Source organism: Lipophrys pholis (assembly GCF_963383615.2).
Source record: "Lipophrys pholis genome assembly, chromosome: 11".
Taxonomy (NCBI): domain Eukaryota; kingdom Metazoa; phylum Chordata; class Actinopteri; order Blenniiformes; family Blenniidae; genus Lipophrys; species Lipophrys pholis.
Window position 1 is genome coordinate 24,940,983 of NC_137631.1, and position 27,778 is coordinate 24,968,760.

Here is a 27,778-nt window from a genome sequence, read left to right on the forward strand (position 1 = left end):
TCAGTTGGTGCTTGAAATATGAGATCAAATTTCATGAGTTAGAATTTTATGCAGTTTCCGTATGCTGAATGGTTAAATGATGCAATAGTATGGGGAGGAAAGATGAAAACCTCAAAATACATGTACTGTAATCTTTTTATCGGTTGTTTCAATTTCCAACGGCATTGTGTTTCAGTATATTAATAAATATGATTAGTAGAAATTGCAGATCTGTCCATGGTTGAACAAGATGCAAGTGTTTCCATACTGTCTCCTAATCGGTGTGCATTAGGTTTGTCAATAAAGGCTGCCTGATTCCTGAAAGTGAGGGGTTCGATACAGGAATAAATATCCCTATCTCTATGTAAGGGCGGCTTTTCATATAGCTGGGTATATGAATGACATTCAGAAGATAATAGAGAACAAGTCATTGGCTTTGAGCGAGGAGGTATACAGCTTTCATTAACACATCCACAGTTTGAGTTTCAGTGATGTGTTGTGTTCAGTATTCGATTTTAAAAGTAAAAACTTGGCAACAAGTCAATGTTTTCTTTGTCATTTTTTCAAATTGCTGTCATTTCCTGGCCCATATTGTGGCCTCTTGCGGGCCAGTTTTGGCCCACAGACCATATGTTTAACCACCCTGCTTTAGCCTCTACTAGTATAAGGTGACTGTTTGGCATGTGTGTGTGTGTTTCACCCATTGTTAGCTGGGATTAACTTCAGCCCCCCAACAACCCTAACTTCGTCCTGAAGGTGGATCATAAAATTAGGAACGTTGCATCCACTCTGGGTTTTTTTCCCTATTCGATTTCATGAATGAAGCAAACACACAAAAACTTTGATTGGATATGATATTCATCTAATAAATATCGGTTATTATTTTCTGACTCTAATCATTAAGAATTCAGCCACTTCCTTCAGATTCTGTAGGCGGCAAACCCTGATGAGCTGTCAGAAATACTACTGATTCTATTTATCGGTATAGAAAGCATCCATCTCAAATTATGTTTTGTGAAAGAACTCAGCGAAAGTTTATTTTTTATTTTCATTTTTTCCAAGGGTCTCTTCCTCTACAACTCACTTCTCGAGCTCTTTTCTACACGATGGCACGGAGTGAAGTTTGTTACCTTGACGGAGAGTTGTCGCCTGTAGCCCTTTATCTTAAAGCTCACTGTGGCTGCACCGTCTTGTTTTTCTGCTCCATGCACTACTAAAATCTTCTGTCAAAAATGCTTTAATGCCTTGTTTTAGAGATCTATTTCTGATGAATGATCCCTGTCAGTGATGCCCTCCATGAAAAAAATCCTTCATATTTCATGTGGCTCCTTTTTGAAAAAGAAGCAGCTTCCCGGTGCCGTTCCAATTAAAGCAGCAGGGAGTATTCAGTTTGCGTTAAAAATAACTTCGCATAGCCTCCGTACTGTAGAAATAGGTAAACAATAAACAAAGAACCTGATGCTGGTGAGGATGCTCGACAATGCTTCTCATCAGCATGCAGGGACTCTGGTATTCACATCTGCCATATTTCTATGTTTCTATGTTTCTACGTGGAAATGGGTTCAACATCATGTTAGAAAAGTTCCACCTTGGGAGCCGTTTTCAAAAAGTTGCATTTTCGGTGACTCCGAGCACCGTGGCCGTGTGAACGGACACCGAAACCAAAAGCCTCTATGTGAAACCAAAAGCTCAACAGTACATTTCTTTCTTTTAATTTGAAAAGTTTTTGGTTTTGTTGCCTCAGTCAGTGACTGATCCACAAGAATTGAATTACATGTTTGATACTCCTTCATACCCATCTCATTGTTGTAGCATGTTTAGTTTGTTATAGCAGTTACTGTGTCTGGATGCTGGCGCTCTAAGCTGCTACTTGTTTAGATCTGGATGTCAGAATACCCATAAGATCTTCATCCTCTGTACAAAGTCCTCTTCCCCCGGAGTTATTTGGATCGTAGATTTCCACCAATTCCTTATTACGCTCCGTTATATATGAATGGCCATTAACGATGCCAAACTTGTCACTAAGCATCAAGGCCTTGTAGCATATTAGTGACAACTTTTAATGAGCTGGCTCAGCGGAGGAGTCTTGGAACCGCAAGGTTTTTGCACTGAGCACCCGAAAGCCCTGCTTTATCTTCAGAGAGATGCTACTGATCCACAAGCTGCTCTGAGAAACCCAATAAATATGGGCCTAAATCTAAACCCATTTCTATCTCAGAAAGACAGCCTCAGCGTCCCCAGTGTGAGCAGATCTTAGACGAGAGAAAACAGAGAAGAGAGACTCAGATCTTTTGTGAAGGACTTCCTTCTGCTCGTCACAAGCTACTGCCGTTGTTTTTGTGACTTGTGAAGCTAAACATTGCATTCATAATTGATGAATCATGGAGGACGTCGTCTTGACAGCCAAGCATCGGCTCTCTGTCCCTGGTTTATTTGATGGGGCAAAAAAATAACAAAAAACATCTCCGTACTTTATCATTAACATTTTTCCAAGTGCTTTTTTTTGGGGTGGGTGGGGGGCTATTGTGATAAACATCAGACTTGTACATGTGGTTTTATTAAAAATGATAATCATATGGAATATCTGGTGTTTCTAATTGTGGCCGACTCCAGATCTCAAACGGAATCGCAAAGAAAGAGATAATGAAGGTTTATATAAGCCACCATATGTGGGGAAACTTGAAAACTTGAAATGTTCTCGCTGAGAGTTGCACCGTGCCGCACAATTCCTGTTGTGCCCGCCTCTCTTTAATCAACACGTGTACACATCCGCACATGCAGACTTCCTGTGGGACTCTTTATTTCCTCCCCGCTTCACAACAGGAATCACCACGGGAGGCCAAGGTAAAGAGGAGGTGAAGGATGAGGGAGGGGAGGACTGTCAGGGCTGAGGGTGGGGGAGGACATGGGGATCATGTCGCAACACCGGGGGGAGTGTGTGAGGCAGATAAAGAGAGGATGAACATGATCAGAAGGGATAAAGCTCGGTAGAGTCCTTGGCGGTATCTCCCTCAGTCAGACAAGACAAGCCCATATGTGCACGCGACACGTGGACATAACTCAGAGGTGACACTTCTCTTCTCCCCGACCTTAAATCCTTCTTGTTGTTTTTTTTTTCTCTCTCTCCCTCAGCTTCGCTAGACGCCACCACATTTTCAAGAGAAATAAATAACAGCCCCGCAAAAGCAAGGCAGACGCATTAATAAGTTTACAATGCATACCACGTTACGCAATGGCTCTTAAATATTGCAACAGCATTACGATCACTGATGTTTATTGTAGCCTCGCTCGCGAAGCTTTTCTGAACATCCCACTCTTTCTTCAGGTTATTTGTTTATCTTCAGGGCATCTGTTTGTTTCTGAGAAATACTTCTTTTTTGTGTTTCTGTTTTATGAATACTTTGACAGCCCTTCGTGTTTGATTTTTCCAATGCTCGGGATTATCTCGGTTGCTGTACTTTCATGGGGCGGATCTTCTTTCACATTTCTTGTCATTTGTTTTGAGTGATGTCAAAATGTGTCATTTTTTTTTCAAAATGTTTTCTTCTTTCCCCCAGTTGAGTTTGACGACTGTGCGGGGAATGAGGACGTGACATTTGACGTGTCGGATCCCAGTTTCCATGTGGACGGGGATCTGAATCTGGTTCCTCGGCGCGATGTTGCGTACACCGGGCCGGTGGTGTACATCCACGGGTCGAGCGCACATGCAGACGACGTGGCACAGGTGGACGTCACTGGACTGCCGCTCCAGTCGGCTCGTACTCTCAGGGTGAGTTCAACTTGCAGTCTGTATGTATCTAGTTCTCTAGTGTTCCTAAATTAGAACTGAAAAGGTTGCGCCTCATTAAATTTTGAAAAGGTTACCGTAATGCAGCGAAACTGGCACTATCTAACAGTGATTAAACATCAATGTCCCTGGGAAAGTAAGATGAGTTGGAACTTATAAATAATGTTTATTTATGTTTTGTCACAGTCTCGCAAAAATATTGAAAGAAGAAGGTTGCTACAACTATAACCTGAATTACTTGGATTATTATTTACACGGGATCCCAGAAACATCTATCCTGGCTGTTTGAGATATACTGAAATACACATAACTGCACTTTTAAAGCGAACCACAAATGAATACTGTTTGTCTGTTTTCCCAGAGCGTAAGTTAAAGTACAAACAGGACATGACTGCACTGTTCGGGCAACTTATCATCAATTCACCTTATATGGTTAATGAGTGACCTTTAGATGTACTCATAGGTCTGGACTTTGTGTTTCTTTGGTAAAACAAAGCAGGAAACAAGTCTCGAGTCTTTTGTTGTAACTGAACTAACTGCTGGCTCTAGAAAATATTATAGTAGTTGTGAACGTGGCGGTTATTCACAGATTTCTGCACCATGATGTCGTTTATTACTAATTCTGATGTAAACTATGCTTATTTCGAGCATGAATGATATGAAAAAAAGGCATGCTGGAGTTAGGAAAAACAGCTTTGAATTCCATCAAATCACTTGTCATAATATTTAACTTTTCCAAGTTTAAACAGCACATAATATGTGAAAGAAACTTTGTCAAATTTTTAATGGGAGGAACCCAAATACGAGGCTCTGCTGCTCATCCCCCAAATGCAAGTTCCTTACAATTTAGATAGTACGGCTTCACATCAGTGTTTAAACCATCACCGGTGCCATCAAAGAGATAATCTACCAAAGACAAATGTTGTAATTGTTATGCTATGTTCAGCAATATACAATAGTTCATTCTCGACAATGGACGAAGCAGAGAGCAAAGTTTTCACAAAGCTATAAACCCAAGCTGCCTTTCACAAACTCATTCACCCATCAGTGATCGTAATTGAAAATTAGAAACATTAAAAACAGAATCCATCATTTGTTACGAGGCGTCTGTTGTCAGTCACTTTCATGCCTTTTGCTTTGGAATACAAATGACTTCATGTAAATATGAAGCACGCGAACATGACTTAAAGGAGACATATCATGCTTTTAAATCCTTCCTTTTTACATATAAATCATACAGTTGTGGTCTATATAAAGCGGAACTGCAATGCTTGGGTCTGAATTCCTCATTATTATAGCTCCACAGGCCCCTTTTCAACCCCTTTTCTGATGTGCTTCTGAGAGCAACTCGTTTTGGGGCGGTCTCTTCAAATGCAAATGACACACTTCATACCCCGCCTCCTCTCCAGGTTGCAGAGGTCACACTCGGTTCAACGTCACCCTGTTCGGCCATCTTTGTAGTTTGATAGAACAGATACAATTATCTAGCGGCGCAGAAACTTTATATTCACACATTATTTACAAAATGTCAACAACAGAAGATTTGTCCATCCAGCCATACATGTTGGAGCCAGAGTCGGACCCGGCGGAGCGAGATGAAAATGACGATGATGCACCTACAGAACAACGTCTTCATATGGATGTAACGCAATGGTGTGTTACTATATTTACACTAACTTCTCCATCCATGCCCACTACTACAATACTGCCTGTATTACAACGACTATTTAACACAGAAGTTACATTATAATCTAAAACGAGCACACAGCGCTAACATATGAAGACGGTGCAACTGCTAATGCTAACAAAACAATGACAGGGACGTCTTATCATCACACTTTTTAGCGTTATATACAGCTTACCGAAGTGCTCTGTTCGTCGTCTCCATAGATAGAAGGAACTGACCGCTCAATCAGACCAAGTCTTTCGGCAAATCCTTCTTTATACTGGCGGAGGTTGCTGAAGCAGTCGTCCTTAAAGTGCTTCGCGCACACAAAAATGACTTTACCCACAGATGTGGGTACATTTCTGTGAAAAATAAAACTCAACCAGGCACTTCGAAAAGGTTCTGATGCTGGGAGACGGTGTAACGAAGCTTGTGGGTTACTACATCCAACAACCGAACATTTCGACTTATCCTCTCGTAACTTCGGCACCCTTAGGTTGGACTACAAAATCGCAGCGAGAAACAAAAATGGCGGATTGCTCGAAGTGTCGATGTCCTAATTTGGCAGTTCCGCCGGGAATACTGTGACGTAATAGTTCAAAAAACGTAATAGAGAATAGAAAAATCGAAACGGATCGCAAAATATGACCAAAACAGAATATAAAGATATCAACGGAGCACCTGAAGAGACTACTTTGAACTTTTCTGTACTTCTAAACACTCTAAATATACAACAACATGCATTTAAGGGCTAAAAAAGTGGATTTAGCATGATATGTCCCCTTTAATGCCACATTAGGCCATCAGGTTACACCCACTTATACAGTTTTCAAAACATATAGAATTTTATCCAAGTAGAAAGTGTCTGAAGTAACACAACTTTTCTGAAATAGCCTTCTGTTCTCAAACCAGAAACGAGGACATACAAAGGCAAAAGGCTGAGATGGTGACTGCTGTTACATCTGGAAAGGAAATCGTGCAAACGGCTAACGGAGAAAAGAAAATCGACTAGAGACACGTGCATGTTGTTAGATGTCGCTGGAGAGGCTCTATTACATTTAGAAACGCTGTTTCAACCAGAGGGGTTTCAGTTTCTTCTATTCTTGCATACTGCAGCAATACCCCAACTACTCTGATAAACTTCACGTAGGACGACAATTAAGGTTATTTATGTTGTTTATACAAACCTTTCCCTCTTGTGAAAATGATAAACACATTGGAGTGAGCAGCCAACTGGAGGTTTCGCATATGCTTTGCACATGCTGCTCCTGCAAAGAAAATCCTGCATTTATGAATATATCTGAACCGTAAAAGTTTGATGAAAACCCATGTGTACTCATTCCTCTCTGCCCGTGCCTTGTAATCATTAGATGTGCTAGAGGTCAAATAGTGAGGAAAGTAAAAGGAGGCCCTTTTCTACATGGCAAAGCAGCAGTAATATTTTTGCACCAACATTCACTGCTTGAAAAATGACAGTGGCCATTCCCAATTATATGAGGATTTGTCCAGTCAGACTGGTGCGCATTGTTTCTCTGCAAATGTGTCCCTTTGTTTGTTTAATCTACACAAATTTGCAGCCTGCAAATCGACTGCTCACTAAAAACTCATCGCACCTGAAAAACCACCATTGTCAGTCATTCTGCCCGTCCTCAACCCCCCCAACAACCCCCCCCCCCCCCCCCCCCCAGGTTTCCCTATGTTTTGCCAAAATACACAAAGTTCATTAGGAAAAGTTTCCAGAAACTGCAGGTACAGTTGGTGTTCCCTACCCCTCTCAGAGATCATCTGTCTTTCTGGTGCAGTGCTCGGTGTCCCGCTGCTAAGATTCCCTCCAGCACTGCGCTTAATGAATGTCTCTATTCCTTTCAGCATGATGAGGCTCTCATTTGTTTGTGTCAGACACCATCGTTTATTTGGTTAGGTAGTTCATGGGTGTTACCTTGGCAAGTCATTGAGAATATAAGTGAATTAGTCTCTGGCAAGTTATTTGTGGGAAGGAAGGTTCCTTGTGACTAATGTGACCATATGGTCTGTCCTCTGCATCACTGAATGTGTGCAACGCATTTGCTTCCAGTGAAGCATTTTGTTTGTTAAATCTCCTCAACAGGAAATTTCATTTTTTATCATTTGGGTAATTTTAGCAGAACTGAAGTTTATTCAAGATATTACTGTTAATGGCGTGTTTATCTAGTTTAGATCAGTGGTGTCAAACACATTTTAATTTAGGGGCCATATACAGCCCAGTTTTGTCTCGTGTGAGCCAAGCTGGTAATATTATCATCATATTATCATATTATTGTCATAATATCCTTTAAATTTAAATTCTGACATTTAAAGTCTTTGTTGTGGTGCTGAGTATATACATGTGATACAAATGTCTACCGTATGTTTTCACAATTACTGTGGACGATTACTATAATCTCAACATAAAGCCATTTGTAATGATGCATTCTGGTATAAAATGCAGTGAATTGTTAATTGAGAATATGTGGAGTGAGGTTGTGGAATGGATTGGAGGTGAAGCAAAGGCAGTGCCCAATCATGACCCAATTCAAAAAACAATACAAAAAAAAAGTTTTTTTACTAAGTACAGGGAGAAGGATGAGCTGTGACACAGGTGTGAAAATAATTAATTCATTTATTTTTATTATTTAAACATTACTCATTTACAATTTTTCTTGTTTTTATTTTAAAAAAAATCTCTCTCTCTCTCTCTCTCTCTCTCTCTCTCTCTATATATATATACCGTATATATATAGATTTTTATTTTTTTTTTTCCTGTAAATATTAACACAACCAAAGAGAAATAACATGATTAATTGTCGAGCTGGAGAATGGGTAGGAGTAAATAAGCTTAGGCTTCATCCTACTCCTTTTCGGATATGTTTGGACATTATTTATTTAATTATTTACTTAATTACTTATTTTTGGCTTTGCTTTGCTCTGGTATGTTTCTTTGTTTTGTGTGCTTTTATTTAATGTTGTTGCTATTGTTTTGATTAATCTCATTTGTTGCCCACATGTCCGAAAAAAACCCCCAACAAAAAAAAAACTTTTAATGCATTCATTCATTCACACAAATCCTCTGCTATAGCTGTTGCATTATGCATGTTTTTACAAACTCACCCTGACAGCATGGCTTTGAGGATAGTTATCTAGTAACAAGTTAAACAGCTTTCTTGCCACTGTCTTTGTTGTTAAGATAGTGGCCAAGCTAAGATAACAGTTTGTCTTGGCTTTAGACTTTGTGATGTGTTGTGTCCTCTACTCTTAAGAAATGTGTCTAAAAAAATGTTCTTTGAACTTTTTGTAATTTGCTTAGTGATTTTATGGGCTGCTTTGGAGTCTCCCGTGGGCTACTTTTGGCCCACAAGCCTTATGTTTGGCACCCCTGCTTTATATGGATACTCTTGTTTTCAAATGAGTCTTGAACATGTGCAGATACATTCTAATACAACATAGGACACACAGTGTTCAAAAAGGATTTCGTATTGTGTCCTGTCCACCTCGCCAACCAACCAAGCCTCAACTCCAGAATGATAACCACTGAAAAGTCCTTCCGTCCATCCATCCATCCATCCATCCATCCATCCATCCATCCATCCATCCATCCATCCATCCATCTTTGCACAGTGCACGGAAACCCATTTAAACACAGGTTGAACACAAACTCCTAGACTATGGAACAAATAGTACCTAACTACTACACCACTATGTCGCACACAAAAAAGGTAAATATGACTTCTGTATACAAGACATACTGTACCTAAACTTCAAGGGATTGAAAGGAATTAATGTAATAGTTAAAAACAATCGCACAATGTCTGTAGCACCATTAATGAAATCCTGAAGAAATGCATATAATCGACTTGACAGAAATTGGCAAGTCGTTCTAATCTGAACAAGCAACAGTACTTTCTGTGGGAATGGAGACATGATGGTCTTTAAGATGCTAAACATTATTTTAGAACTGAAGCTTCATTTGGAAACACTTGGAAAACAATATCTTCTGATGTTAAGTGGTAACTAAATTAGCTTTAAGTGTTGCGTTAATTAGACCTTAATAAAACACTACACATACGATTTTAAGCAACATTAAGATAATGAAGATATTTTTCAGATCAGATTTGATAGCCTATATTGGCATAAATAATTACGGGTAACGTCAGTTGTGGAGCAATTATTTTCTGTAATTTATCAAACAATATAATTCACTTAGATTAAAATTATTATTTGTGATGGCCTCAGTGTGAGGTTTGAATATAAGCATGAAGACAATCCATTGGTTAGCACAGTCCCATGCTTCAAAACACTTTTCTTTAGATTTATATTGCTGCATTTATTTGAACCAAGATGATAGATTTAAGTCTTTAAGAAGAAGGAGACACTAATTTGAAAGGCTCATCATAATGCTTGTTATGTGCATATCCTCCTCGGGATCATTTGTAATTAACACAAACAAAAGTATCTTAAATTCTAAACTAAGTCCTTCTATAACTTCTAGTTTTATAGTAAATAACTACTTTTATAGTTGAGATTCTCCTCTGAAATTCCATTTATCATCTGTCCATTTGAATTTCAAGTTCTCTCGATTTTGTTAACGTTTATAGTCAATTGTTCTCTACACACCTGTCTGTGTGGTTTCATTACAAAAACCAAAAAAACAACAGCGCCTCTTCGTGACCCGGCATCCTAACTCCAGCTTTGTCATGCGTGTTAACAGACGAGGTGTTGTCACTTGAAGCGGTGTCGTGTCAACGGGGCATAACTCACTATGCTCCCACTGTGGTAGAAAAGTTAAAACAACCTGGGATGGTTGGAGGATCAGACCAGTGTTAACAAGAAAATGTTTTTGTATTACCGATGAAGGATGGATCACAAAACTAAGGTAGAACTCAGGTTTGTATTTAACCAGATGAGTCTTCTGAGAGGTGATAGAAAAAAACATTGCTTTGAGAAAACACAGAAAAGAAAAGAAAAAATTATCAGATGGAACAAACTGTACAATACTGCACAGTTCTTATCATTCAGTTCCTCTGTTTTTGTCTTTCTTCTACATTTCTACTCAATCGTATCAGGGAGGCTTGATATATCCAATTAAGTATTTTATCTTTCCTGTGGGTAAATGCTTTAATGTCTCTGTCTATCATAAAGTCGACTTTCTCAGCTGCTAATTGCAGAGCACACATCATCGAGAAGTGCGGTATTTGGCAGAGGATGGGGAAACAAAGATAGGGAGGAAAAAAAGAAAAAAAAACTAGTGGAGAGAGAGTTCTTTGGTGAGACAGAGTGGTTAAAAGCTCTCATTATTTCACTATCAATTAATCTGCTGAAGCTCCTCGAGCTCCGGGACTCATATCATCCGAAAATCTATTGTTCCTCTCTCTGTCCATATCCACACTCCCCGCCTCGTACCTCGGTATAGTCTCAAGTGGCCCATCAAACACGTGTGCAGTGCATCAGCAGCTTCTAAAGAATCTGTAACTAACTTATAACATATTTAAAAGCTTGTTTCAATAAGCCGGGGGTTTGACTTGTAGAATGACTCGAACGACAAAACCGAATGTGGATGGTCGGCTTTAAATCTCCAATCAAAAGCCATACTCTGATTCCTGCTACATGTTTCAGTTATTTTACGACACTGTCGTCTCACATTGTTATAATGAAATATCCCATAATGCTACTCTCTGAGTTGAATTGTGCATGCTCCCAAACCCTTTGTTTCCCGCGTAAGGCAGAGTAGAAACATACCAAGGTGAATTTATTGGCATAACCAATGGCATCGTGGCATAAAAATATTGCGTGATGATAACTGATAAGTGCTCAGGGCGAAGGTGGAGAGAATCACTTTTTAATTCCTCTGCGAGAGCTGCAAGTGCGCTGTAACACGGGCCCAGAGGGAGAGAAGAGGCTGATGAATGATTCCTATTATGAGCCAAAGTCTGAATTCAATGAGTAATTTATTCCCTTTTTTTGCAAACCGATCAATATGTGAATTAATGGAAGAATGCATTTCAATTTAACAAATGCGTGCTCCAAGACAGGGACTTTTTGTGTGTGTTATTTCTTGTTGTTTTGGTGGTGTTGTGCAGAGCAACAATTATGCAGAACATTTTCTTGCCTTCAGGGGCCATAAACAGGCACCATTCAAATGTAACAACTGATAAGAAGCAAAATAATCCAGTCCAAAAGCCTATTTATTTCGCTTTTGTTATGTTTCATCCATTTCCGTGCACCGAATGAAATGTAATATTGCATCCTGGGCAAAATCCTCATCCTGCAACAGCAAATAGATTTTCTCTAACCAAGCTTTCACTGTTCCATACGGCTTTCTGAGGATGACTAAGATGTGACATCTTGCAACCACAGCAGATCAGCTCACATTATACAGCACAACACAAATACTCTTCCTCTTTCTGTCTGCATCCCACTCATGCTGTCTTCTTTGCCTGTTCGGTAGCTGTCATTTGTTAATTCTGTTTACTGCCTTTGTCTGTTGTCGGTCTCTTCAAAAAGCTCAAAACCGTTCCAATCATAAGTATTTAGTAAGCCTTAACTTTTAGACTTATACTAATACTAATAGGACTTTCTGGATAAGACAGCCGCTTTCAACCAACGATGTAAATAAGTGAAATATTTCAGAATAATTTGCAAGCAAGCCCACCCATAATGCCGCGCTTGTGAAAGGGCCATTTATTCAAATCCACTTCTATGAAGGCAACTGATAGGTGATGGCAAATCCATCCATCCATCCATCCATCCATCCATCCATCCATGCATCCATCCATCCATGCAGACTAATTGAGAGATGTCGGGCCTAATTTACTCAGATCCTCTATGAAGCATGCTATCTTGCAAACTCACACAAATAGACTGTGTTTTTGGTTTGCAGGCCTTTTCTAGGTGATCAGCTCTCAACAGTATGATTAGTGACATCACAAGCAAATAGTTTTTGCTTGAATCCACCCTGAAGGGATTGGCTAAAATGCTGTTGCCCAGAAGGCCAACATGAAATACCGTTGAGCCTGAGTGGGAACGTTGATCTGGAATGATCTGTCATAAAGTCAAAGCTATAAAAAATTTTTTAAAAAAAAGCAATGGAAGAGTTTTATAAGCGATTATATCACAGACGAAGAAAATAAAACATAATTAAGTCCGTAAATGAACGTCATCCTGGGCCAGTTAAGGAAATTCCTCTCTGCACTATAACACAACATATCTGCTGAGTTGATTTGCACCTCATTTGTAAACATGTTAAACACAGATACAAAGACAAATTGCACAATGTTTCACAATGTGCGTTGTACAGTACTTTGTTGGTATAAACTCCATTTTTTTGCACATTTGGTTTCAAGGTAAACAAACTAAACTCATTATTATGCGTTATTTCACACACGAGTGAGCTGCGATCCTCCCTCCAGCAGATCGGCTTCCACATTCATGTGCATAGTGTCAAGTTTGTGCCTGTTTTCATAGAAACCCACCTCCAGTAGATCCAAACTCTAATCTCTCCAGCATAATCTCTCTAATCTTATCCATGTCCGTACACCCCTTCCGGGAGCCGACCTGCTGGCATCTTCATCAGATGCCCAAACCACCTCAACTGGCTTCTCTCGGTGAGGAGGAGTAGCAGCTGTAATCTCAATCCCTCCCGGATTGTCGAGCTCCTCACTCAAAGGGAGGTTGAGAAGACTTATTTCAGCTGCTTGCGTCTGCAGTCTCATTCTTTCGGTCACGACCCAACGTTCCGGTACATTGACCGAGCTGAAACCTATGGCCGATTTCACAGTGATGCAAATGACCTATGTGTGTTTGCCTTTAGCGATCTATTTGTTGTTGTTGTATGAATCCAAGGATGCTAAATGAGATTTAAGATAATGGGTCTCATAGGAGAGAGGCAAATGAGATAAAAACAACTCTTTTAAAAATTGTGCCTGGAAAGGTGTGTGCAGGTGGAAAGGTTCCAAACTACAATATAGCAGTCCCGAAGGTCAGGGACATCATTTGGTAATTGTTAAATTCCTGGAATAAATCCTAAAATTAGGTGACAGCTTGAGTAGAGAAGCAGAAATTGTATTATGGAAATGGCAGACAGGTCTCTTAGATTTAGTTAAAAGCCTTCTTCCAGGGTTCTGCAGCAAGTGCAGATGACAGAAATCTGACTGTGACAGATGTTTGGAGAAACAGATCATCGCACAAATTACTTTTTTTCCTGGTCAAAGTCTGAGTTTTCAGAAGGATAACAAAGACACTATTTAAGAAATAAGCTTTCATGAAGACAAAATGAGAAAAGGTTGCTAATTGAAACAGACAATACTTTGTTTGTTTTTTAGTGAGGGCGAAAAAATCAAGGTTAATAAATGGAGAAAAGAAGGTTAATTAAACTACGTTGATGTTCAATGCACATTTGATCTCACTACATTTAAAAATAAAACTGAAAGTATTGGACTTTGCTCACAGCATGTAGAAATTTTGTGTCATTGATTTCACCTTCTCTTTAAATCGAGAAGCTATTTGCATATTTCTTTGAAGCATCTCTGCGTAATTCCTAATGTACGCTGTTTGTCGATGACACACACATCCACTCTCTCACAGCAATAATGTAGTTGGCTAATTAACTGGTGAAACAGACATCTATCAACATACAACTACATTCTGCCTGGCCAAGGTGAAAAGTGTCTGCTGTATTGATTATGCTGATATGGAATATTAAATGTTTGACTGTCAACAGTCAAGAGGAGGAACATGCTATCAGGCAATGTGTATATACATTTCTGCTGACACCGGCATAAGTGAGCTCAACTGCCCATTAGGGTGACTGACTGATTGCCTGACCCGCCTGCATATCCAAGAGTTTATTCCACATTGAATAGCTGTACAGTCCTGTCACCACTGGCCGATGCTGGCCTTGATATTATCCATTTCTCACCAGGCCTGCAACACATTGTCAAAAATGAGTAATGACACTTCTCAATATAGCATTGAGAGTGAAAATGGCAGAATGGACAAGGACGTGACTTTCCTGCCACAGTAACTCCCAGCTGAAATGACAGTGACAAAGTCTCTCTCTCTCTCTCTCTCTCTCTCTCTCTCTCTCTCTCTCTCTCTCTCTCTCTCTCTCTCTCTCTCTCTCTCTCTCTCTCTCTCGCTCTCTCACACACACACTCACTTGCACTGTACATCCCTGTAAACACTGCAGGCATGTCCCAGGTTTTACGACAGGCAGATTGACAGTCTTGGTAATTATACAAGCTGAAATAGGTAAAAGTAGATTATGGCGTGCCATGTCTTGAATATTTTATGTCAATAACCCATTTTGGTATCCTACCAAGAGACTTACTTTAATTTAAGAATTATCAATACACCACTTTCATTGTTGTTTTAACAACATTTCCAAGGAAACAATGCTCGACTGCATCCAAAGCTGAGGTGCAAATTGGCTGTGCTTGAGGCTGTGTTATCATTGTTTGCTTTGATTGTTTGCAATGGAAATCGCTCATGTGCTACAGTATGTCTCCAACCGAGCTGCCTTATTGTAAGTGTAATGAGAAAAAAAAAAAGAGAGAGAAAGAAATATTGATGATACATAAATCCCAGGTGGTTTGAGCTGACTGGTTAGTGAGTTTTGTGCTTGTGTGCATTCTTACTCTAAGTAAAGAAAATAAAAATCAATACTGCACAATATTGCAATGTTTTACGTGTCAATATTGCCGCACATTAGATGTGAAATGTCAATATGCTGTAATGTGACTTGCAAATAAAAAACAACGTTTTTAATGTGACAATGACATTAAAATCAATTAACAAGATGACGCTGCTGATTTGTTTGAGATGACAATCAGTGATATACGTTGGTCTTGAAAGGAGGCTTTCAAGGAAGAAAATGCAACCGTTTAACTTGCATGTAATATAAACTTATTTTGGAGTGCTCAGATGGAAACCATAATGTTAAAAAAAATAATGGATCAAAACAATTGACGATGACTGCAAAGCCCGTGCTTAAATCTGCCCAGCCTGCAAAAAAGGCCGCCAGCTCCAGACACTCTTTACTTGGCAAAGCTACCAGCCTATTCAGCGTGAGCAAGGAACACTTCACGATCCATCACCGACTTGATTTTCAAAGAACATTTGGGAAGAACAAAGGCTTTTGTTCCTTGCACAAAACACTGGTATTTCTTGTGCAGTTAAACTTCAGAGTGAAGTGAAGCCGAAAGTCGAAGAACTTAGTTGGCACGTTAAGAGTTGTATTAAATGTTGAAGCATAAATTTCCATTGTATTAGATTCCTCAGGGTTTTTTTGTTTTATGTGAACTGAAGATTGGGACATCTGTGGCAATGAGAAGGTACTGCTCTTAAGTTTTTGTTAAAGTGCTTTCATTATTCAAATAGCACATGGTATTTTGGCCGGGTCCTTTCTCTATGGAGTTTGCATGTTGTCACTCACCTTTGCCCGGGTTTGCTGCTATTCCTCAGACCTCCTCTCATAATCCAGAAGCATGGACCAACTGGACCATGTTTGAATACATTTCTGTATATGAATTCCTTGACTTTATGTTGGACTGGTTACCTGTTCAGGATCTTTCCTTGCCGTTCAATCAACATTATCTTGGTTTGACTCCAGTGCCTGGAAATTGAAATGGTAAATTAGTGCATTTTCTCGCTTGAGCAGTCTCAACGTGAACTTTCAAATCACACACACCCACACACACACACACACACACACACACACACACACACACACACACACACACACACACACACACACACACCAAATGATGACAGCTGCTACGCAAGGTGGCCGCAACTGGGAGCAACTTTGGAGCTCAGTGTATTGTGCCAGGAGACTTTAACACATGGACAGGACGACATGGAGGGCTTTGAACCTCCAACACTGGGACTGGAAGACAGCCTGTCCTACCAACTGATCCACAGCGCACCCCTGTGAACCTAAGTCGGAGAAATCTTTGCAACTTTGCATCGTTATCAGTTGCTGGAATTATCTATGTTGCTCTTTTTGGCACCATTCACAGGAAGGATAGAAAAATTGTGTTTATTGCGTACAACATATCTATTCCATATACATTTTGTACTTCTAATAGTATCTGCGTGTGTCACCAAAACAGAGGCAGTTTACTGTTTTGTAAGCGACAGAGGTATCATCAATATTAACCAAATCGCAGCATGGTGAGAATTTGGGAAAATATCTGACCAAATATGTTGTCGGGTGTTTGTTTTTCATTCCAGACAGGAGATCGATCGCGTTTGTTACACAACTATCACCAACAACTATCTAAATTTGTATCTGTATAATAAAGCATCTTAAACCATCACACTTATTAAAGATTGGAACTCCTATAAAATCTAAAAAAAAAAAATTAAATTTGGAAATATTTCAATGAGCAAAGGTTTAAAACTTTCCCTTTTTACTAAACTGGTCTATGTATCTTGGTCTATTTTGAGGCTGTGAAAGAAGCATGCAAGCTGGAAAAAAGGATTCCTGTGAAAGTAATTTTTCTTTTCCAACAATAAAATCACCTTTAACCGTACAGGATAACTCACTGCAAGTTAATTGAAACGTGTGAACTGTAATGCAAACAGTTAAATTTGTCAGGTGCATGCAACATTTACAACAAAGTTTTATGGTGCTGGACAGCCGGTCTGGTCGAGACACATTACACGACAATAAAAGTGATTGAAGTGGCATGAAAACAATATCTCACTCCATAAAACAAATGTGGGGATTTTTATTTAATTTTTTTCATTATTCATAGATTTAAAAAAGCCACCAAACTGTTGTAATATTGCAATGGTGCAGTATTGTGACAGACGTGTTGTCATAATATTGCATATTGGATTACTGGTGATTTTCCCCCTTGTTGCCCTTAGCTGATAAAGTGTATTTTACTTTTACTTTTTTTTTTTTGTGATGGCACAGTGAAAGGTCTCAATGATCATTAATCATTTAGAAGACAGAGACACAGAGAGAAGCAAATGTTTTAAGGCTGGATCGTGGCTGATGGTGCAGCAGTAATTTATGAACAGAACACATTAAAGATTCATGTCTCTCCTCTCTTATGGTGTCACCAAACTGTAAGAACATTATTCATCACGCATGCAAACTGCAAAGAAAGTGAGAAGAGAGGCTGTTCCTAAGTGAAATAAGAAAATGATTCAGAGCTGCAAAGGTGGCAGAGGGGTAATAGGGCTACAAGAATACCCTGTGGTGGGCCAGTCTGTACCCAGGTAAACATACTTTAGTCCGTGCGGTCCACCATCTTGATCCGCCGGCGGAACGCCGAGAGGTTTCCCAGCGCTGTCACCCCCCTCTCCATATCCACTCTATCTCAGACAAGGGAAGATGTGGATTTGACAGAACGATTCATCTTACCCCCCCAACTCCTCTCACTACCCTCTAAAAATACCTCATGGAGCCTGTTTGCCTCCCATTTCCACTTACCCCCTTTACTAATACCATACAGCTGAGACCGCTGTATGATGGGATTGATGTGCTCATCCCTGGGCTTTACACTCAGGCCAGATTTTTACAGGCAGTGCCTCAAAGTCCATAAACTTGCTTACGGACTGGTCACATAAATATACACACATCGCTGCCTGTGCTCTTTAGACACAAAATAGGTCTCATAATCTTTCATAGTATTGTGCGCACAGCTTCAGGTCCAGTTCTGGATTTCTGTTTTTGACATTTCAAAGGTCATCCCCCAGTGGCTTTGATAAGAGTGGCCATTTCAGACACCGCTTGGTGTGTCTTTGCTTGGTTCTGGTCGGGTTGTGTTTGTGATTACTGTTTCATTGTGTTCCCTCTGAACTTTGTAGCTGGGGTGGGGGTAGGGGTTCGTGGGGGGGTGGGGGGTTGTTCAGTTGTTATTGGTGCGAGTGTTTCGGAGGACAAACCTCCAGATGACAAATGGCTCAGTTATTCCCTCTTACCTGTTCTCTGTCTGTCACGCTGACAGGGGTGAGAGCGGTGCCAGAGTCCTTGTCAGGCAAGAACAGCAGTGTGAACGGTAAACATGCAAACAGCCCGCTGCATTCGCACGGCCACATCAGTGTGTGCCACACACTGTCAATAAAGCGTCGCACAGTAGGCTCTAAAAGATGAAGGACAAAAGAGGCTATTTGCATTGCAAATGAAACCACAGAAAAGAACCAAAAAAAACTCGGCTTGGTATTTTCCCTTTTGCGCTGAAAATCATGTTGTCATTGTCAGCGGAGCTCAATGGCTTTACTTGTTGGCTTATTGTTTCTGTCGTTGTCATTTTGCGTAACATTTTGCCCAAGCAGAATGCCCACTGTCATCCTCACAATAGGCTGTGGGAGACTGGCATTGGGGAGGTTAAATTACGTTTTGTTTTGTTTTTTTATCACAATTTTAGAGGTCAGAATAGTATTAAAGCAAGTAATGTATGTTTTTGAAAAAAAGGTGTCGGGATGTTTGATTGACAGCTGCTTGCCTGCTGACCCATGGCACAAGAAGAAAAAAAGACATAAAATAACAAAACATAAGCCAAAGGTGGAGACAGACAGTTTTCTTCACTGTGGCACATTAGCATTTGAAAAGGACTTGAATATTGTTCTGGGAGTGTCTATTGAACGTCAGTTGTTCAAATTAATTAATATGCGAGTTGCTGATCAAACCAATAAGCCAACGAGCATGCAAAACGAAGGTAAGAAATACAATTTGGTTGATGTTTGTCCTGAGACAGCAAGCTATGGCAATGAAAAGATATTCTGAAAAGTTAATTTCACATGTAAGGAAGCTATGGTGTGAAAACATGAAACCGCGTGGAGTTGTTGCTGTCCTTGGGTTGCCAAGAAGCAGGTGGGAGATTAGCTCTCGCGACAGGTAATTGCTTTCCCTCTGACCTGACTTATGATTATTTTGGGGGGGGGTTGCAGCATGGCTCATTGAACCGTGCTCCTCTGCTTGGAAATAATTGTAAAGTCCAGGATCTGCTTTCCAAATAAACAAATGCATGAATAAGGAGACATAACACCCTCCCAGATATATAAATGATCAAATGAGGATGGAAAAGAAGCAAACATCAGTTAACAGTTTGATATTTGAGGAGGTTTGGGTGTCCGTTTGAATGACAACAACTGTTGCTGAGCATGAGGACCACGACCATAGTAAACAATTCTTCTGCACATGCTGGAGTCCATTGAGAAGAACGCCAACGTTTGCCTCAGAAAACCCTGATACAGTAGTCCTCTTCGCCGTGGCTTTCATAGACATTTAATTTGGATAAAGTATTTTGCACACGCTTAGGGTGTATTTCTGGGTGTGAATGCTCTTCGGCTTCTGTCCATGTAGGTGGACTATCAACAGATTGTGTTTCCCTCGATGTCGGCAGCCTCGATTTTCATCCTTGACGTTCACGGCGTTAGTGACGGGCATTCATTTTGTGAACATCCAAGCAGAAAGAGCCAAACTGGGATTTCAGTGGACGGCCGGAGGGGGGGGGGGTATTTTTCACTGTATTACACTGTGAAATAAAACATTTTTGTTCACAACAGCAATAGGGAGGAAGATGAAATTAGATTATGCTTTTGTGTTCTCAAGAGCAAAAACTGCATCACAGAATGGGTCCTTCGGCCTGAAAAATGCAATTGCTTCGCCAAAACCTTGTCATCTCTCGTTTCTTCATTTTTGCCATTTCTTTTGTTTGCCTTTGTTTTGTTTTTTTTTCTTCACTTCTATATCCTCCCTTTATTTAACAGCCTGGGTAAAGAAAAAGAAAAAATAGAAAAGAAAAGAAAATACATTAAATTGCAGGAACAGCAGCCCAGACACTTATTTCTTGTTTGCCGGGAGAATTTTCCCTTTGCCCTCCTCATCTACACAAGCGTGTGAAGCATATGGTGTTTCTTGCCCGCTTGCAGGTGTTCTGCCAATTTGCATTATATTGTTTATATGGATCACTCCTCTTTGAAAGAAAAAAGATAAAATGGGAATCTTTCCAAGAGTTTGTGTCAACACTTTTACACTGACTTTCAATGCATACTTGACAGCTCAGTGTGTGTGCGTGCTTGTGTGTATTGCTCTGTGGTTGGTAGGCTTAACGATAATTGCTGGAAGTAGAAAAGTGCTAACAAGTAATTTAGGAATAGTTAGAATTGTACGCTTCCTTGTCAAACTTTTTTTCACCTTTGTGTTTCAGCATATCCTCAGTGTTGGCCAGAAGTCGTCACACAGAGCCAAGAGATCTCTGCTGGTCCCGCCAATGATTGTAACTGAGAACCTGAGACGTCCCTTCCCCAGGGTCATTGGCAAGGTAAGAAATACATTGTCTGACTATACAATGCAGTTTTATTTCTTTTCTTTTATTTATTTATTTATTTTTAACGAACTTTATGTCTCGAAGCAGGCCATAAAAATTGATTTGGATGGTTGTAAATTTAAGGCAGAAGGAAACCACCCAGGTTCCAGAACCAAATATTGATTCTCAATATTGCATTATTTAATAAATCTTTAGGACTTTTAATGTGACCCCCTTGGTTTGATTTGGATATTTATGATTTTAGTCACACTAAAAAAAGTAAATAAAGAACATAATCTGGATATATACATACTTTTCTATTAGCACAGAGAAGCAACAACACACAATTAATACACCATTTGAGGAAAACATTGCAAGTAATAACTACAATCTATGATGCTGAAACTCACTCAGTTGGTGTTTTTTATTTCAATATGTCATTGGTCATGAAATGTTTTATACATGAAGCTATTTTAATCAAAAACGACTTTCTTATCTTATATATCCTGCATGATAATCAGGATCTTTCCAGGTTTCCATATACAGTATAACCTTGAGTCATTAAACATTTCCGTGAGTATTTCAAGGCAATTTTTCCACATTTAAGGTTTGATTTTCCCTCTTCCATCGATATAATATGCCCCGTTCTTCATTCATGGCTTAATTGCAATGAGTAGAGAATTAGCACTACCAGCTGTTTACCCCGAGGCGATCAACTCCTAATATTTAATCAACCACATTTCAGAGACCATACACATATGGCAGAAAATCAACATGGAGACATTCCTCAGAGATCTCAGTCCATATAGACATGATAACTACATGCGATTGCCGCAGATTCGTCAGCTGCGCATTCGAGATTTGATCTCCTGTTCCCCTACAGCCCAAAGGGCCTCTGCTGGATTTAGATCTGGAACTGGCGGAGACCGTTTGAGTGCAGTGAACTCAATCTCGTGTTCAAGAAACCACTCTTGAGATGATTGTGGCACGGCGCGTTATCCCGCTGAAAGTAGCTATAAGAAGATGGGCACACTGCAGCGTTTAAATGTCAATTTCTGCCAACAGAATATCCCAACCCTCCCACCCTCTCACCACCAGCAGTAGCCTGAACTATCGATATGAGGATTGATTCGTGCTTTCATGTTGTTTATGTCAAATACTGACCACATGAGCCAAATGTTGCAGGAGATATTTTGAGTTGGCACACCAGCCAATGTTTTCCCACCACTCGATTATCCATGTGTGTAAGGCTGTGTGAGTTGGAGCCTGACTTTCCAGCTCCTCGCTGCCTTCTGCACCAAATTTACCTCAGAGTTCACGTGCTGTCTTTTCTGATGTCTTTTTGTTTTTTTGTGTGTGTTCTCTGTGATTGCAAACGTGTGGTTAATTAAGTTACCTTTACTTTCCATTTCATCATTTCAAACCTGCTTGTCTGTCCTCTACTGACATTGCATGTTCCTTCAAAGAACAGACACTTCGTGGGTATTTTTCTTTTTTCGACCCTCCTCTCTGAACCTGAGAGAAGGTTGTGTACATGGAAATCTTAGTAGATCAGCAGTTTATGAAACACTCTGCAGAGCCTCTCTATAGCAACGGAGCTCGGATCCACTGAAAATTCTACTTTTTGAAAACGGCTTCAAAGGTTTAGCTTTTCGTAAACAGTCCTGCTCTATCCTATTATCAGTGGGTCTAAATGTTCTAATTCATAGGGGTTTATTGCATGAACCTAGTTCAAAAGCCAAACTTAACTGCAGTGTCTTTTACAGCAAATAATCAATCACACTTTTTGGTATCACATTGAACTTCCAACTGAAATCTTGTCTCTGTCTCAGTCTTGTACTAAAGAAGTTCCAAACTTGGGGTTTAAAACTCATTGGGGGTGTCAGAGATAATGATGGGAAGCCAACACTTTTCCTGATCTCGAGTTATCAAAGTTACATTTGCATAATTTATATAAAAGCATAAAGATCTTTCCATAATTTAAATTAATCCAAGAAAACTGCAACATTTTTTGTAATATTTTATTTGGCGCGTTCGGAATTTGATATGTTTATTAGAGTGGGTGTTTCTGCCGGCATTTGGCTGATGTTTTGGAAAATTTGAGATTGGAGATGGGGTCCTTAGCCATTCTTAGGCTACGTTCACACCGCAGGTCTTGATGCTCAATTCCGATTTTTTTTTGCGTGATCATTTCAAACGCGGCCTTCCGTGTGAACGTGATTGGATCGGATGTTTTCGGGCCCCAGAGTGCAGAAGACGACGTGAAGTCACTCCAAGCACGCAATTTACGCATGGCATGCCGGTCAGCGCCAGGGTTGCCAGATGTGACTCACTGTTTCCAGGCCAAACAATGTAAAACCCACACGCCTCAATAAAAACCGGCCCAAATCTCAGCCTGTGTAGGAATCATGTTAAAACCATAAAACTATTATATGTGTAATAAAGAACACACAAATGCACGAAATACACACAGTTCAAAGGTAAGAGAGTTTGGCTCCCCTATTGGGGGATACCCGTCATATCTGGCAACACCGATCAACCCGTGTAGGTTCATTTTCCAGTGGTTGTTAAATACGAGCCGACAAAATTTTGACAATGTGACGAGTGAAAGAAGGAGAGTAAGGTGAAAAGAGAGCACAGCTTTAACAGTGTTTGAAATTTTGTCAGAGCTGCTTCCTCCGGTGCTTCTCCGTGACGTCAGACACACGTCGAGTGACGAAGCAGTCGCATGTAGAAAAATATCCAAATTGGTACCACATAAGAAAGAGGCCTGGGTCTGGTGTGAAAAAAAAAAATTGGAATGGCGCTTTCCCACAGCCACAAACAGGTCAGATATGGGTCACTTGTGAACCAAAAATCAGAATTGGGTCACATTTCCCTGCAATGTGAACAAGACCCTAGAGTTTAACTCAGGAAAACATTGGCAGCCGTTCTGTTGTAGTGGACATTTTCCCTTATAGCTACCCGAGTTTTCATCGAAGATTTAATTTTGTTGAATTCATCCATTCTCAACTTATGCACCTATTACAGACCACCATACACCGTGTTTAATTGAAACTAATTGGTAGTTATAAGGTTCTGTCATGAACTCGCAGGATCAATCAACCACAGCTGTCCGTGCTTTCCATTTTTCATTTCCGCCCTTGTTAGCAGCACAGGTCTTCTGTGACGCAGCATTTATACTCATGTCAAAACATCCGGAGCAAACTCCTGAGGCGCTCTCCCTTCAAGAAAAGTTCATCGCTTGTAGCTGCTGGTCAAATTATTTGGAAAATACTGTTCTGAGCCACATTGAGGTTGTTCAAGTGAGCTCTTTCTGTGTAATGTCATCTGACTAAAGAAAGGTGTTTAAATGAATGTAAGACTTTGTCATCACAGCATCACAGCTTGGTCGAGAAAACCCTGATATATGCTGATGAAGGCTGAGTGTTCATGTAAAGAAAACAGTGACTCGCTTGCTCTGGCACATCTAAGTGTGAATATTAATCCTATCTTTTCTGTTTGTTTCTTACTTGTGTTATATTGCATCCACGGTTTAAAGCGTTTTTGACTGATCTCTGTGCAATGTCTTTCCAGCTCGTGAAGTTCAGCAGCCTTTGTCTGATAATCTCAGCTTATTAACGCTGTTGAGCTAACATTCCACGACTTCACTGCCTTTCATGATCTCACAACATAAGGAGCATTTTTTATTTATTTATTTTTTGTTTTACGTTTTTACAGTTTAATCAATGGAAAAACAACTCCTAAAATTGATTTCTCTCATAGTGATAAATCAGTTATAACCATGCCCACCAACCCTGCTGCTTCTTTTTTTTTTTCAAATTCTTTTTTATGCTATGTAATTTTGTTTTATAGGCAGCAATAATAAAGTCTGTTTCAGTCTCTCCTCTTCTAAAAGCCCTAAAGCTGTCTTTGGGTCTGACAGATTTCAATGATAAGTGTATCATTCTCAAATCATATATCAGACCAACACACGTTCAGCTTCAACGCAGTTATTGCTTTCTTGAAATGGATAAGTAAAGTTATTGATTTGTTCATTTTTGATCAAAAAAAGACTGCCATGTTATTCAACAACATTCCTCCTTTTTGAATTATTATTATTATTATTATTATTATTATTATTTAGAACACACTTTACATTCAAACAATCTCAAAATGCTAGTTTTTTGTTTTTCTTTGCAGATTTCTGCTCTTCAGAAACAGTTTTACTTCTAGTTTCTATTACATCTACTATCGATACTCTGCCTTTGATACTATTGATTACAGTATCATGATTAATAGGCTTAAGGATTTGTTTGGGATTATTGTTTTCTTTTCATGGTTTACAGCCTTCAGTGTTTATCTGAATGGAGCAACGTCTGATACAGCAAGCCACCATGGATCTATTCTGGATGTCTTATTGCTGTAAATATTTCTTCTTGGCCAAAATATTAGACACTACAATGCTATTTGTTATCATCTTTATGCTGATGACATCCAGGTATATTATTCTTTCAAACCATATGAATTTTATAATGCCTATTTAAAAACAAATGCCTGACAGAAATCAAGCAAGTAATAGTTAAACAACAATTTCAGTCAGTTAAACAATGAAATCACCTCATGACGACACCCCTGATGTATGCCAGTCCTGACTGACGACAAGTAGTTGTTCTGGTGATTTATTGTGACAAGCAGAAAGCTGACTGTGATAACTGCAGTTTGAATTAAAGTTTAAATCAAGCAATATTTGTGTGGCAATATATTACATAGACTGCCAAATAAGTAAGCTGTATTTCATAATTATTTCCTCCCGGATTAGGGATTTAATTTGACCAGTTACACCCAATTGAAAAGGCCAACAAAGATAAATCAAGCCGGATTATTTTCCTGGCAGATTATAAATTGTGTGTCATTGCATATCACTTGGGACTCCTCCTGTTTTTCTTTCATTTATTTTCTTTTGAAACATCCTATACCAAACAGTTGGTCAAAATACTCACCTCGTAAGGCCTTTGGAAGACTTTACTGTCTTTCCCTTCATTATAACAGCTTGATCTGTCTCTGCATGTCGGTCAGCTTTGTTCTTGCAAATATTGGACACTGAGAGATCATCCACATCTCTTAATGCCTGCTGAGACTAACATGAATAGATATTCCAGACTGAGCAGTGCGTCTAATAGATAATTGTACCCCAGAGAGCATGACCACGGCACAAAGCCCGTGCCTCCAGCTCACACTATAACTATACCCAGTGTGGTTCCTGTAAAGCTGCTTGAAGAACTGGAGATACCAAGGTAGTGGTAGTGGAGGAGAGGAGAGTAAATATGGTGACTGTGCAATTGTCAGACTTTCCGCTGATATGTTTGGCGGACAACTAATGAACAGGAGGTTATGCTCACGTACAGCTTGGCGAGCTATACGTGTCACCATTAATCCAACTCTTGTCTTCTGTCCATAAGAATGTCTGTGTACTCGACCTCGTTAATGTTTATAACGCCGTTTCATTACAGAAACATCCAGCAACTCGTGGCTTGTCATGCTAACTACTTCGTTTTCAGCATTTCTGCCGTTTCTGTTGCTGTGTAAACGTAAAACTTTTCTCATACAAAAATGATCCGTTTTCACTTGAGATGTCGTTTAAACGGGGACAAAGAGAAGTGCAAGTCAGCTGACTGTGTTGATATACAATATAAAGGAAACTACTGGTTTCTGCAGTATTCTATAAGACCGGGAGTGGGATGGCACCTCTGGCAACAGCTGTGGTTCCTGCCCGATACATGAGTGTTTGGCCATGGGCGCATGGTGTTTAAGTTATGACATACAATTACTTCTTTTCCTTCCTCTTATTCCCTTAAGGAATTCATTTTATCCCCAATTCCCATGTCTCATCGCTCTCCTTTGCAAATTGTCTCCATCGTTCTTTTATCCCTCCCTTCTGTCAAGTCCGCTTGTCTTCTCCAACATTGAGCTTTGCCTGAGAACTCATGCTAATATGGACTATTATACCAAAGGGAAGCTATATATTGGTGATGTAGCGAAATTGATTTTCCACACCAATAGTTTTTCCTCTTCCTATACAACCTACCACCTCCATATGGCAGCCATCCATTTTTCATACGCCCTTCTTCTCCCAGAGAGATAAGCAGTCAGGAGCTGTGGAGAGTTGAGATTGCAACGGGCTATAATTTGACATGTATGACTGTATGTGTGTGTGTGTGTGTGTGTGTGTGTGTGTGTGTGTGTGTGTGTGTGTGTGTGTGTGTGTGTGTGTGTGTGTGTGTGTGTGTGTGTGTGTGTGTGTGTGTGTGTGTGTGTGTGTGTGTGTGTGTGTGTGTGTGTGTGTGTGTGTGTGTGTGTGTGTGTGTGTGTGTGTGTGTGTGTGTGTGTGTGTGTGTGTGTGTGTGTGTGTGTCTTGGAGAGAGAGAGCAAGAGAGGGTGGGTCGGCTGTCAGTGGGACTCACGGGGGAAGGGTAAGAACCTTGTTGTTTATGTCACACCTCCTGCTAGCTGTGGAATTGTTTTGATACAGAGGTCTCTCCCCTGCCCTCCCCTGGAGGCCCATAAACAGCTCACAACAACTCTCACAGCAGCTGGAGCATGCAATGAAACTGATATGCTTAAATGTTTCTCTTAGTACATGCCACTTCGTTTGATGCTGGTGGGATGAATTGTAAGACTTCCCAAATACTCTGGGGACGTGAAAAAAAAGCCTGCCAGGCTCAAGTAGTTTGGGTAGTTTTTTTTTTCTTTTTCCTGATAGTCGTTTGGCAAAGGAAGGGTTGGTAACCTCAGAGTTCAAGTAAAATAATTAGTTTCATACACTTCCACTGATTCCAGCAATATAGTGTTCTCTGCCTGCCTTTTTTAAATCTGTTTCCATGGATCCACATTATGAATGACACATTTTTTGCCAAAATGTCAACTGATGACCAACCAGGAACCTTTAAACAGTGTCTTTTTTCTGAAGGTACCAATTCCAAATTCCAGGAATTATGGTAAGAAAATAAACCAGAAATCCATCTTTTATACTGTTTTTTTCAGCCAGGGCATTGTTTAAATGATTTTAAGTGAAAGCACTGAACTTTT

The 27,778-nt window shown here is 39.9% G+C and overlaps 1 protein-coding gene across 1 annotated transcript in view; it reads left to right on the plus strand.

Annotated features, from left to right (window-relative positions):
* The window catches only part of cdh13 (cadherin 13, H-cadherin (heart)), a 266,013-nt gene that overhangs the window by 27,204 nt on the left and 211,031 nt on the right, over window positions 1-27,778 (plus strand). The window contains exons 2-3 of the mRNA XM_080475644.1: window positions 3,537-3,748; window positions 20,612-20,725. Coding sequence (XP_080331770.1) covers window positions 3,537-3,748; window positions 20,612-20,725 — 326 coding nt within the window. The remainder of the gene's footprint in view (window positions 1-3,536; window positions 3,749-20,611; window positions 20,726-27,778) is intronic.